Genomic DNA, 14,501 nt, shown 5'->3' on the forward strand with positions numbered 1-14,501 from the left:
AAGTTGTGCATGTTTGTGTTCAAATGTTATTGTAATGATTAAAAATGATGTATCACAATTAGATACATGTAATGTTGTAACAGTCCGGTTTTGAACCTAGTCAGAATAGTGATTTTGGGACCACAAATTTGAGTATGAAAAATATTTTAATATTATTTTGTGCCTATGATATGTGAATTTATATCTGCGAAATTTTTGTGATTTAATTTGTCTGTTTTTGTGCTTAATTATGAAAAAGGATTAAATCGCGTAAAGTGTAAAAGTTGAGTGTTAAACGTTAAAGCACCTATTTGGTTTGGCTTTTAAAATAAAGGTCCTTGCATGTCAAATTTACCATTTATATTAATGGTAGACATGATGGACATTAGTTGGTAGAAATTTAATGGTATAAGCCATGGGCAAATTGGTAAAAGGTGAAATAATGTTAATTATAATAAAAACAAAACAAAAGGTGGCATTATTATCACCTTGTTCAGCCGAAAATTAAGAGAAAGAAGAAGCCATTGAAGCATCTTGATGTTCGGCTGGTGCATGGTTAAATAGGTGAGCTTATTTTGCTCAGTTTTTGATGATTTTTATATTTTTGTGATCGTTGCTTTGTGTTCTTCAAAACCCATGTCCAAATTCCTGTTTCTATTAAAGATTTCATGAAATGCCAATGTTGATATCATGAGTTTTGTGATGTTTTTGGGTGAATTATAAAGGCTTGATAGATGATTTATAAGTTTTGTCTTTGAATTTTGATGAAATAGAGCTATTGGGCTAATTTGTGAAATGAGGTTTTGAAGGACTAAATTGTGAATTAAGTATGTTATTTGGGCTGGTATGGAAGCCATGTATATTCAGCCAAGCTATATTCTTGGTGAATTTTGCATATTTTTGATTTTGTGAAAAATGGACTAAATTGTCAAAGTGTGAAAATGTAAGGGCTAAAATTAAAAGTGCCCTAAATATGTGTTCATGGATTATTCTGAGTGAAATGAATGATTGAATGGTGGAATTTGAATTGTATTAGATCAAGAACAAAGAAAATCGAACTTAGATTAAGGGAAGTCCAAAATAGTTGAATAGTCGACTCGTTCCGTCCAAAATCTGTACGAGGTAAGTCAAATTACAATTACGTGTTAAACTGACTAAATTCTGCATATACAAACTTTAATTTTTATTGGATGGCCTTGAGAGCCTAATGAATACCTTTCGAGTAAATTATGTTAATATGTTGGTATCCGAAAAGCTTTGTATGCTTCTAAAGGAACGTTGACATCTATCTGAGATATCGTGTAAGACCGTGTCTGGGACACAGGCCTCGATTGATATTTACGTATAAGACCATGTCTGGGACATCGGCATCGTATTTGATTTCGTGTAAGACCCTATCTGGGATAGAGGCATCGATATTGAATTACATGTAAGACCACATCAGGGATGTCGACATTGTACTTGTTTGTGAGTATCGATATTGTTTCTAAACTGTCTGATGATAGAGTACGAAATATGAGAATGATTATATGAAATATATAACCTATACGGTACATTTGTATCGTATTAAATTTCTAAATATAAAAGACTCTATCTCTGTGAAATATGTATGGAATTTGGAAATGAGGCATGACATATAAGCAAACAAAGGAGCATGGGTAAGCTTATGAATTATTCTATGAAATAGTTATGAATCTTTATGGTTGAATTGTACTTATAAGCTTTAGTAGTTAGACCAATTGTATTTGGCTTACTAAGCTCTTTGTAGCTTACTCTGTGTGATTTTTGTCTGTTTTACAGTTATCGTAGCTGCTAAAGGCTCGAGGATAGTCGAGGATCGTCACCACACTATCAAACTCATTTTGGTACTTTTGAAAGTGTAAATATTTTAAAGTATGGCATGTATAGGCTAGAAGGTCTATGTATTAATTTTTGATTTGTAAATATATGTTATGCCATGAAAGTTGGCTAGCAAATGGTACGTTTGTGATAAGTTTTGAATTGGTTTTGAATGGGTTATTGAATGATGATGATTTAGTTGTGATGAAGCATGTTTTGAGCATAGAAATGGCTGAAAATTGTTGCATGAATGTTGTTTAACATTGCTAGTAGGAAAGAACCATTTAGGGGTGGCAAGTTGGCTTAAACCAAGCCTGCATTGTGCCACACGGTCAGGGGACACGAGCGTGCCTTGTGGCCATGTAAGAAAAGCAATAACCTCTTAAAAATACACGGTCTTGACACACGAGCGTGTCATATGGCTGTGGGCTCAAGTCAGTAGCTAGCTAAGTATTACACGGCCATAGCACACAGGCGTGCCTATTGGCCGTGGGTGAAAGTCAGTATGGGTGCCTTGTTTTGGCACAGCTGGTTTACATGGGTGTGTCTGATGCCCGTGTAAGGTACACGGCCTGGTCACACAAGCGTGTGACCTCAACAGAATTGAAAGATTTTCTAAGTTCTGAAATTTAAGAATGGGTTTGGTTTAGTTTTGACTGTTCCTAAAAGTATATTTTGGGTCTCGTAGACCATCTTAAGAGATGATTGCTTACGAAATTATGTTATATGATATCAGTGATTCTGAATTGGTCTGAAATGTTCTATTTGTCTGGTAATGCCCCTTACCTATTCCGGCGACGGATACGGGATAAGGGTGTTACAAATGTGACCAAATCACATAGGATGGCTAGGCCATAATTGGAAATGAGTTATAATAATTAGTCAATCTTAAATGTGTTATAAGGCATACAAACCCTTAAAATAAAAGGGAACAACCTAGAATGTATAAAACCGATGAGATGAGGTTTACATGCAATGAAGTTTATCAAGGTCATTTAAGAGTATAATTAGACCATGTTAAGTATCATTGGGGTCTATAGGTGAGAGTGGATGTTAAAGGGTGACCAAAGGCTTGGAAAATAGCCTAACAAGGTTCACACGGGTAGACACTCAGGCGTGTGTCTAGGCTGTGTGTGACACACGACTTGCCCCATGGGCGTGTGATATGGTGGTGTGTCCCCTGCACCTAAGAATTTCAAGTCAGAATGCATGGTAGTAAACACACGGGCAGAGACACGGCCGTGTGTCTCAATCGTTTGGAAGGCACGGCCTAGCACACGGGCGTGTCTTGGCTATGTGTCCCTAAATGCATGCTGACGTCATAAACAAAATGCTCGATTTTTTGGACACGGGCGTGTCTAGGCCGTGTGAAGGACACGGGCCAAGGACACAAGCGTGTGCTTGGCCGTGTGAAAACCCTTATAGGTTCGAAATAGAAAATAAATTCAATTAATTCCACACTGGTAGGGGACACGGGCGTGTCCCAAAGCACATGGGCGTGTGCATTGCCTCCACACGGGCGTGTAAGGCTTAACCTAGAAAATTTTTCAAAAACTTTCTCAAGGTCTCGGTTTAGTCCCAGACCCTTCTCAAGGTGTGTTTAGGGTCTCGTACACCCATAATAGGGACATTAAGATGTTATTTGATTGGTTTCAAATTGGAATGAAATTTTATGACCCGTATTACCCGAAAATGTTCAAGTACATGTCTGGTATCGCCTCGTACCTGGTCCCAGTCTTGGGTACGGGTAAGGGGTGTTACAGTATGAAGTAAGCATTTAAGTGAATTATGAATGTGAATTTGGTATGAAATCATATGACTTATCTTAACACATTTGTGTCTTACGGTTGATGGTATGGAATTAGTATGAATTAGGCTTGGTATAATTGGTTTGAATGCCTATTTATGCCTTTTGTTGTGCCATTTGGTTTGGTGTAGGTGTGTGCCATATGGGTAAGAAAAATGGCTTGGTAAATAGCCTATTTTTGTCCACACGAGTAGAGACATGAGCGTGTGTCTCAGCCGTGTATGACACACGATCTGGTGACACGACCGTGTGTCCCCTGGTGTTTAATTAGAAATCAAGTCAGTATGCTCCACACGACCCAGCACACAGGCATGTGACTTCGCCATGTGGCATGAGTCAGTATACCCTACAGGTTTGGCACTACCTAGCAGACGACCTGGCACACGGGCGTGTGAGGTCATTTCGAAGGGCACACGGGCTGATCATACCGGCGTGTGATTGGCTGTGTAACCCAAGTCAAAGAGTTACATGGGGTCAGACACGCGCTGGGACACAGTCATATAATCTCATTTCGAATGTTCACACGGCCTATGACATGGGCGTGTCTTTGGCCATGTGAGACACACAGCTGGGCAACACGGGCGTGTGTCCCCTGTATTTTGAAAAAAATTCCTAAGTTTTCTAAAAGTTTCCCAAGTTATCAGTTTAGTCCCCAACCACTCCAAATGCATGTTTAGGGCCTCGTAGGCTCGTACTAGGGACAAGTGAATAATTTTGAATGATGTTTATTTGAAATTTGAAAATGTATGTAAAATGTATGCTTATTTGCGAAATAAGTTCGGTAATGCTCCATAACCCTATTCCGGCGTTGAATACGAGTGAGGGGTGTTACAATACCAATTGAAAATGTTTGACAAAAAAGGTGTTACATGAAATGTTGCATTGTTAAAAGACCGAATACACTATAAAGCTAACAATATAACCACTAATTACAACTCACTCAATCCTAAGATTATTGTAAGCTTAGCGTGCAGACTTTCAATAAACTCTCTTAAGCACTCAAACTTTTTCTACTAAAGGTTTCAATCAACTCTTAAAGGGATGAATTATTTCTCAAAATGCATTGGTAACAAGTCTTTTATTGAATGGAAAGTGCTCACTCGAATTTTACATTTAACAAATGATGAAAGTCCCTTAAATAATATATTGGTTAAAGCATGCTCCATGTCCCCATACTTTTTGTATATTTAAAATTTAGTCTCTCTACTTTTATTTTTAAAAATTTAGTCATTATACTTTTCTATTAAATACGTTGGTGTGACATTTTCTAATTTAAAAAAAAAAAGAACACTTAATAGTCATGTAACAAAAGTAACAGTGTTGTAATAAACTTAATATTAACATGAAAATTATAATGATGTTAATAATTGGACTTAAATTTTTAAATACGAAAAATAAAGAAACCAAATTTCTTGAAATAAAAGTAAGAGACTAAATTTCAATGAAAAATATAAAAATTTTAAGTTTCCACAATTCTTCCTTGGACCATTTCCCTAATCCTACTAGCTATCTTCTATCAGTATTCCATATGGGATGAAATAAGAGATCACACATATAATAGGCTTTATATTATTTAATTTACCATTACCAAAAAAAATTATATTTGTGGTCTCTAATAAAATAAATGATCACTAAGATAAATACAAGTAAAACACTGATAATACTGCTTAAAATGTTATTAAAACTATTAAATATTCTTTGTGCCATTTAGAACAACAAATTTGTATTTCAACAATCTGTACTATTGTATATGAAAGGGAGGTCTTAGAGCGTTCTTTTTATAACATGTGTTCAATTAATGGTTCTTTTTACATTTTCAATTTTGGTTTTATTATTTTTAGATTATATAAAAATAGTTAATTTTATATTTTTTACATAATTTAATATTCTAATATTTATAATGTCATTAATTAGTCTAAACATTTTTTAATTAAAATGCTGACATAAATTTTAAGAATTGTTAACATTGTAAAAATTGTGTTAAACTTAAGTTCGTTATAATATCATTTTTGTCATATGACTATCAAGTAAGGATTTTTTTAATTTTATAATGTCAAACTCCGAATGTAACAAAAGAAATTTAACGACATTAACAATCAGACTTAAATTTTAAATTCAAAAGGTAGAAGAATTAAATTCTTGAAAATAAAAAATATGGAGACTAAATTTTAAATATATAAAAATAAAAAACTTCGAAGCAAATTATAAGCTTTAGATTTTAACTAAAAAACAATTAACCCAAGAACAACCAAGGGTTAAAAACCATATTAGTATCAATCAAATTTAACACAATACTTGAAAATCAAAATAAGTTTAAGATTGTTTTTTTTTTTATCAATCAAATTTAAGACAATAATTAGAAATTGGGGGTAAGTTGTAAGTTTAAGGTGGTTTATTTGGTGAAAACCAAAATATCATCACCTTATCATATGAGGAACGAAACAAGGGGCATTTGCAAATGCAAGGTGAAGTGTGGGACAGACAAGGGAGGCAACCGTTGCATTTGCACTTCATTTGAAAACGCCACTATCAGACTGCAATCATAACATATTTTCCAATGTGCCTTACAAAGTGATAGTTGGGCCGAAGGTTGTGCACTATTTGCATGGGTATAGCCTATAAGAGGTCTAAACCAAGCCTTCCATTGAAAAAGTGAAGTTCACTTTATTTTGTATGAGCTTCCCTCCCTTTCTTTTTACCCTTCTTTTTTGCTTTGGTCATGATTATACTATAGTTGTCCCCCACTATAACTTCTACCCTCCACCCTATTTATCATCTTTCTTAATAACAGAGTTTTCAAAACTCCTCTGAGACTACACAGTTTTGGTTGGAAATCAGAAGTGAAAAAAGGGTCGGTTGGTCAGAGAGATAACATGGATGTTCTTCTGTATTCTCTGTAAGTATGCTGCTTAACACTTTACATTCTCATTTTCTCTTTTAATGAACTAGTTTACTTTACATTTCATTTGATAACTGCTGCATCATGTTTTCACCTGTGTAGCAAATATTCTATCTATTTAGATATCATGATGCATGAATTCAAATAAGAGAGAACCAAGAGCTTAAGTCACACCAAAGCCAAAACACCTTTCACTCAAATCATATCGAGTTCGATTACATTAGAAATCAGAATAGAAATCCACTAAATAAATAAATAAAAACTTATTCTATACCCTCTGCACGCCCAAAAACATCAAGGTGTTGATCCTCATATTTTCTGTTTCTTTTTTTTTTTTTTTTACTTTTTCCTCTGTTCTTTATCATATGTAGGCAACTCGCCAATGTATTAATTACACTCTAAGGATTTATCTTATATAGTAGGTTCTGTACAAGATTACAAATCAAGAACAAAAACTGGATCTGAATGATGAGAGAAGAGATACCCGAAACCACTCGGATGAGATGACAAACAAAAGAATTGACACACTAACAAAGCACACACTGATTTTAATGTGAGTATTAAGGTAGTGCTCTCTAGGAAATTAGAGAGAAAAATTAATGAAACTCAGGACATCTTATTGGATGTATCTGAGAAGCTAGAATGTACCAAAACATTCTAAGCAAGGGAGCTGGGAGTGCAGATCATTAAATGCCTTGTAAAATTCCAGGCCAAGATGGCTGCAATCCTTGGACAAATCGAAAAAAAAAAAAGGGACGAAAACTCAACATGAGCTATGTGGCTCCAGGGAATAAATGATGAAATATGGGACTATTAGACTGATATGATTTTCAGTATAAGAGATGATCATAGGTTTGTTATAGACTATGGAGCAGGGCTCGTTTGCAAGGTGGTGGTTGTGAAAGATTATTTGCTGGACTGGGAGAAGGTGATTCCATGCCAAGTGTCTTAAGTAGGAAGTTCCTTTCCTGCAAATCAAACAAAAACTTGATCAGACTCTTATATGCGTCTGCATGCTTTTACGTCTATGGTAGATAGATTATAGAAAGGAAAACAACAATAAAAGTAAAGAAAGTGCACTCAGTAAGAACCAAACCAGTATTACCACACGTGTACGAATAATATCCTAGAACCCTTTTTTTTAAGTAAATTTCCAATTGCACAACTCTCCTTTACTTAGAAAAACTACCATTCAGACTATAATTTCAACTTGTATGAATTATGAAAACTACCATTCAGACTATAATTTCAACTTGTATGAATTATGATTCACTTAAATCTTCTTTCTTTTTTTAACTATCAAGGAGTACTGTCAACAAAGCTTCCTTAGGCAATGGCCAGGAGCTTTACTTGGTTTCATTACTTTTTTATATGATTCACTTAAATCTTCTTTCTTTTTTTAACTATCAAGGAGTACTGTCAACAAAGCTTCCTTAGGCAATGGCCAGGAGCTTTACTTGGTTTCATTACTTTTTTAGGTTCATCAAAAGTGAAAAACAACTAAAGTCCTATGGCTTTAAACTTGCTCTTAGGTTGAATTTGGCAACTTTAGTTCTTGAATAAGTCTGCTGATGAAAATTCTTATAAAATTTACTGTATCAATAGACGTGGAGAACTTATTGCATTTGACAGGAAATAAAGCTCTCTTGCATAATGGAAAAGTTCACAGCAGCCACAGGTCTATCTAATATACTGGAAGTAAGGCAGAAGCAGAGTCTAGCTAACTGATGGAAAATAATGAGGCACTAAAATGCATGCCTTTTCAAGAAAAATAGCTTCGTGGTCCAATTTCCAACTAAATCATGCAATACTAAGACTTGCTAACAGTTCTAGATCAATGACTGTCAAACAAGAATTTAGTAGCAGCTTCTGCATCATCATTTTCAAAGATGTTATAATCAGTTACCACTGAAGCTACTAAAGCTTTGACAACTAGTTAACCCAAAGTGCTCCTAGTATTTATTGACTAACAAGCTCTAAGTCCTAGAAATGGTTCAAGAGACCTATTAACAGTGGCTCAAAAGCAAATTAATGTCTTGCTGTGATTGCTGGTATAAATGGATCCATAACTAGTAATCCAAAGCAGTTTTATTAGTAGACACTCGTAAGCTCACAACTAAAACTGCCTATGGAATCATGGTCTTGAGAAAGATAATAATTGGTACTACCTGCTACTGCAAATTCTAATAATGCTACTGCTCCTACTTCTATTAAATGGATATATTGTTAAACCAAACAGTTGAAGATAACTTACACTTTCTGAAAATTTTGGGCTGGGAATTCCAGCTGCTAGAGATCTGAAAAGTGGGGTAACTTGGACTGGGGAACTGAACTCTGCGCTTGATGAGGTAGAAGCAACGATAATGTTCGTTTGGTCATCAGACGATGATATCATCTCGCCTGTGGTAACATAGACACATTTTTTCAGAAACATCATTTTATCTTAATTAACCACTGCGTGGTTACAAGCAAGGAATTCCTTGGCCTTTATACCAGATATAGAATTTCATTACCATGATTTTTGTTTGCACTGGAAAGAGCCCTTGTTTCCTCCTCGGTACTGCAATTCTGCTCTCCAATATGATTTGACAATATATCTGGGTGCAGTTCATCTATTTTAGCCTGAGTCTTTTCTCCTCGTTCCCCAGCTGGATGAGGCATAATTGTTGACCCTGTACTGTATTCAGAACTGGAAGGAGATACCTCATAGAGATCAGGTTGCCTGCAACACATTAATCATCAGTTAGTGGTGAGTATGAAACCTTACTAAATCTGAACTTTAACTGATTTATCTGTTACCTCCAAGATTGTTGACTTCCCTCATTACTACTCCTTAAATCCTCAAGCAAGTCTTTGAAATCTTCAATTTGAAAATCAATATCAGAGATTGTATATCTGAAGGTGTCATTTTCTTTACTCTGATTCAAAAAATCTTGAAGGACCTGGAAATAAAATTTATTAGGATGAAAGTTAGGGACATACAGTGCATAGATTGAACTATAAACCCCACAATATTTAAATTTTAGCACTTTACCTATGGAGAAGCAACATGTTGATAGTATTATTGGATGTTGAATTGATGATAAAACAAAACCAAGATAGAAACTAAAATCATATCTCACCTTCCAAGCATTTTCCAGACTCTCTTCTGTACCGTCTGTGTTAACCTTCAATGCAAGTGAGCTGAGTAGCTCCGCTTGCTGCATCAAAGCAGTTATCTTAGGATCATCCTTTTTGAGAAATGTTCCTTGAGTTCTATAACTCTGAGCTGCAAATGAATAAAGGAGAAGAAGAGTGCAAAATGCTATATTACGAGAACAATTATAGAGGACTGAATATACATACAGTTTTGGCTAAACTGAAAAATAATGTAACTATCATAAAAATCCACTTTGCAGGTGATTTACCATCATCGGAGACATCCTTAACCTTGTTGACCTGAGGTTGCACCAAGTTATTCGCATTGTGGAGATTTTGACCCAATACAGCAAATGGGTGCCTTAGCTGCTGATTGATGATTGTTCCAGATACTCTATGTGCTCTATCTCCAAAGTTGCAACTTTCAGTGAGATCAGGAATGTGGGATCTCCTGAAATGGGGAAATAAAAAGGATTTCGACTTGAGGCCATTACTATGTATATACATAATTCTACATTTATCATTTATGCTATGGTACCTCATTCTCTTAACAGGGGCAGCACTATCAGTTGTTCCATCTGTATTGAACCCATTTTGGAGTAAAATTCTTTTGTTATTAGGATTTATACATGAATTACTATTCTCTTTGGCCAAAGCTTCATATTTGGCTCTCTTCTTGCACAGTGTGGAGAAACGATTTTTAACAGCATTATCAGTTCTGCATTAACCACGTAATCAGTAAAGGTTAATAATCTACAACAGAAAATGGAAAAATGACAGTTGAAAAGAGATCAATTTTCTGCACTAGAGGATTTTTTTCCAAAAAAATCATAGATATATATACCTGCCTGAAACCACCTTTGCTATTTCTGTCCATCTATTGCCAAATATTTTTTGAGCCTGCAAATCACCTTAAGTCATCAGCACATTCAGGATCTACAGAAACACTTATCCAAACTGAAACTAAGTGGCTGTTTTTTGCCCTACTTTTGAAAGACCAAAACTGTGTCAATTAGTTTAAGGTCTGGCCTACCTCTCTATATATTTGTTTTTCCTGTTTGGAAAACTCAAAACCTACTGTACCAGTAACATGCAATAGCCTGATACAACTGATCAATGAAAGTAACATTTCCTCCAAATAAATCATCAGAAGATAAGTTCTTGAAAAATTCATTTCAAGTTTTATTAAAGTAACACTGACCCCATTTAACTTGAATGGAAATGGAGGTTTTAAACTTATTTAATTACCTCACATAAAAGCATATCTTCCTCTGGTGACCATCCTCCTTTCTTGAAATCAGAATTCAAGTATGTGTACCATCTGTGTGTTTGTTGTGACAAAAAAAGACATTAGATTAAAAAGTCAAACAAGACTGAAAGTGATCAAACTTTTGGACTCATCATGGTTTCACCAACCTTCTTCTGCACTGCCTTGTGGTTTTATCCTTGAATTTAGAGGCAATGATCGCCCAGCTGCACTCAAACATTTAAACCAACACAAATCCATTCAATTTCATCCATCATTAAAAAATAACAAACAAACCCTTCAAATGAACGAATGAATGAATAAAAGGCTCACTTTTGAGTTCCATGTAAACTGATTTGTTCTCGAAGTATATCATCTTCCTGCAAACACCCCCCCCCAATATCAAATTAATAAGAACCCCCCAAAACAAAGAATCAATCAATCAAATAATAAACAAAACAGAGGGAACCAAAGAAGAAAATTATTTTAAAAAAGAAAAGAAAACCTCTTGAGCCCACGTCACTATGTGACGCTCCTTCTTCTTGGAATCTTCATTGCCACCATTCTTGTTCTTTGTTTCCTGCATATTCTTTTTCTTCTTTACTCTAATCTCTGTCGCTCTTAGTTGCTGGCCTTCCTTGACGCTCCCTTCCCTTTTATTAAAACCCAAGTGGCATCCTCAAAAAGCCAACCCTTTATTATAAAAAAAAAACCATGAAAAAGGGAACCAATGCTTCCACTTCCCTCTCTTTTATCTTTTTTACTACAAAACTCACTGTTGGGTTCAAACGGAATCCTTATTACTCTCAATAACTCTATGCTTTGTTTCCCCCTTCTACTCCGTTATTCCTCGGATGCTAACCCTTTCTTTTTCCTGTTTATACTTAGAAAATAGAATCACAACGTCTCCACCAATTATATGGTCAATAAAAGCTTGAGCTTTGTGATTCAAATGTACATGTATATACGTAGAATCGAAAAGGGTAGATCTATAATGGATAAAAAGAATTAAAACTTTAAAGAGAAGGGAAATGGAAGAGTGATGGAATGATGAATCTGAAAGAATATATATTTTGGGCTTTTTTCTTTCAAATAAAGAAAGAAACTTTTTGGAAAAATACTCTCTTTCTTGCAAGGGGTTTTTTAGGATTTATTTTGTTGATTTCAAAGAATGGAAAATAAGAGCTAAAAAATATTAATTTAAATCAACGGATTCTTGCTTTAGTGCGCGGGTATGAAGAAGAGTTTGAAAATATTAAAAGAAAAAGAAAATTAAATAAATAAATAAATAACGCCGAATTTCATGACGCTGTTGTGTTGTGTCTTCAATGAATGCCCTGGACACTTACCCCACTCAGCTCCTAAAGCAAACCCTATTTTTACTATTTTCTTATTTTTATAAATTTAATAATTTATCCATTTTCTTTTCTTTTTTTTCCCTGAACTATAATGATTTTAGCGGACATAAAAACTGATGAACCTTCGTATTTCTTCACATCACAGCTCTTCTTCTTTTTTATATATATATTTTCCATTTAAATCTATCGGTTTTCTTATTTTGGAGGGTGAATTTTAGTTTTCAAAATTCAAAACAAGCCCCAGGCGCAACATATTCACGTGAGAGAAACGCGTGTGTTGATTGGATGTAATGCCTGTGTATCAGTCAACGTTGATGGTTTTCATTGGGCAGTGCAACCCACGTGAATTGCTTGCATCATTGGAATTGGGGCTTTTTATTATTGTTTTTGGCTTAATTTTCTGACGCAACAAGTTCTTTTTTATGGCATTTTGTTAGTGTTATTTTTTGTTCTTAAAAATGGGATGCTTTTGCTTTCGTATTCATTCGGATTTTCTCACTTTCCATTTGTTTGGTTGTTTGTTCATGTGAAGCTTATGAATTCCATTTAGATTTTTAGAGGGAAAAATACCAAATCAAAATAGGAAACTTCTCTTTTGGTTATTGGTTTGGATATTTAATGATCCAACACAAACATTGTTTGTCTTTTCTAAAGAAGAAAATGACAATATATATTCCAAATTCAACATTTTTACCTTGAATATTCTATTATTATTTTATTTATTACAAATACCAACTTTAAATTTTTTAACTCATGATTTTGGACATCTTAATGCATTTATATCACTTTTTAAAAAAAATTAGTTTTACATTCTTTCGTAATTTTTTTTATATTTTAACAATTCAATTATCATCTTTTATTAAAGCGGGCAAAACAGACCTGAGCCCAAAAATTCACCTATGCCAATTCAAGCTTATAACGATTAGAATTCGAGGAAATCCAAATCCGAGATAGATCCAACCTAAAACTCGAATTTATGAAAATATATATTTTAAATATTATATAAATATAATTATATTAAAATTTTATAAATAATAACACTAAATTATAAATTAAAATAAATTTTGAAAACATTAATTATGGATATACAATAATTTTTAATGCAATTATTATATGTGTATAATAAATACTCAAAGTTAGTAATTATATAAAAATATGATGATATAATAAATTAATTTAATGTTATGAAAATCAAATTAAGCCTAAACAAACTCACCTACTGAATTTCTTAAACTTTTAGTTAATGAAAATCCATATTATATGTACTTGTTGTACCCATAATAGTTTGAAAAATGAACCCAAAAAAAATCTCTTAAATTAAAATTTCTTGTTAATTTGAGAGATTTTGATGAATACCAACTTGAATTCAAAAACTAATCAAATAATATCACCTTTGGTTTCATTTTTGGTAGGTTCCAAAAGGGAAAGGATTGTATGAAACAGTGACACCACGTCATCTGTATCTCTTTCTAATAGTTTATGCCACATCAGTACTCTTATCCTGAATTTCAGGATTTTATCCTGAAAAAAATCAAATCCAGATTAAAATACTAAAATTCAGGATAAAATCCTGAAATTCAGGATAAGAATACTGATGTGGCATAAAACTATTGGAAAGGGATATAGATGACGTGGCGTCATTGTTTCATACAATCCTTTCTCGGTTCCAAAAATTGTATACTAAGGGTGGGTTTGGGGCAGCGGTGCGTTTAGTTTACTTTTTGTCTCACGCTATAGTATCACTACAGTATCTAATCTCACCGCCACCATTATTTTTACACTAACCGCAGGTAAACGCACCGTCCATCCAAACTCACTCTAAGACAAAATGGGTATATAAGGGCACATGACACGTACAAAATTTAGATATATTTTATTTATATTTTACAATTTTTATAGTTTGTTAGTATTTTTTTATTAATGATCAATTATTATTATTATTATTATATTTTTTATAACAATTTATAATTTTTATAATATTTTGAATTACATCTAAAAAGAAGGAAATAAATAGGTGTCTAGATTCAAATAAACTTAAGTTTATTTGTCTAGGTTCTAACTAGATATACATTTTTAGTATATTTTTATAACTTTTAGGATTTTAGGTTTTTTTAACCGCGTAGTCAAATTGATCAATGACGATTTCTATTAACAAAAGGGTCTAGTTGAATTTTTTTGTCATTGAGGACTCAATTGAGTGCATGTTAACAGCTTAATTGATTTATTTTTATTTTT

General features: G+C 33.7%; 1 protein-coding gene and 1 long non-coding RNA gene across 3 annotated transcripts; one reads left to right on the top strand and one right to left on the bottom strand.

The window, feature by feature from the left end:
• Nucleotides 1–6,692: 6,692 nt before the first annotated feature.
• On the bottom strand, nt 6,693–12,076 carry LOC107887116 (transcription factor MYB124). Of its 2 annotated transcripts, XM_041096261.1 has the most exons (12): nt 11,414–12,076; nt 11,242–11,288; nt 11,079–11,135; nt 10,911–10,983; nt 10,507–10,562; nt 10,201–10,380; nt 9,932–10,113; nt 9,647–9,792; nt 9,324–9,466; nt 9,038–9,246; nt 8,779–8,924; nt 6,693–7,492 (listed from the first exon to the last, which is right to left on the bottom strand). In XM_041096261.1, exons 1-12 carry the CDS (start codon nt 11,492–11,494, stop codon nt 7,382–7,384), a joined length of 1,431 nt encoding a protein of 476 aa, XP_040952195.1. In that variant the 5' UTR covers nt 11,495–12,076; the 3' UTR covers nt 6,693–7,381. The 2 variants fall into 2 exon arrangements, with proteins under 2 accessions (XP_040952195.1, XP_040952196.1); XM_041096262.1 differs by lacking the exons at nt 11,242–11,288; nt 11,414–12,076 and having other exon boundaries at nt 10,511–10,562.
• Nucleotides 9,173–10,288, top strand: LOC107887118 (uncharacterized). The gene is made up of 2 exons (XR_001681006.2): nt 9,173–9,273; nt 9,923–10,288. It is a non-coding gene; the product is annotated as an uncharacterized lncRNA (long non-coding RNA).
• Nucleotides 12,077–14,501: the final 2,425 nt, after the last annotated feature.

This window comes from Gossypium hirsutum, chromosome A03, assembly GCF_007990345.1.
Source record: "Gossypium hirsutum isolate 1008001.06 chromosome A03, Gossypium_hirsutum_v2.1, whole genome shotgun sequence".
In the NCBI taxonomy this organism is placed as follows: Eukaryota; Viridiplantae; Streptophyta; class Magnoliopsida; order Malvales; family Malvaceae; genus Gossypium; species Gossypium hirsutum.

Bases quoted from the DNA above. Each gene is read 5' to 3' on its own strand.
- LOC107887116 (XM_041096261.1), bottom strand. From the start codon at position 11,494: ATGCAGGAAACAAAGAACAAGAATGGTGGCAATGAAGATTCCAAGAAG. The intron at 10,984-11,078 runs GTTGGTGAAACC...ACAAACACACAG, and splicing joins ACAAGGCAGTGCAGAAGAAG to ATGGTACACATACTTGAATT. The intron at 10,114-10,200 runs GTACCATAGCAT...TCCCCATTTCAG, and splicing joins GCCCCTGTTAAGAGAATGAG to GAGATCCCACATTCCTGATC.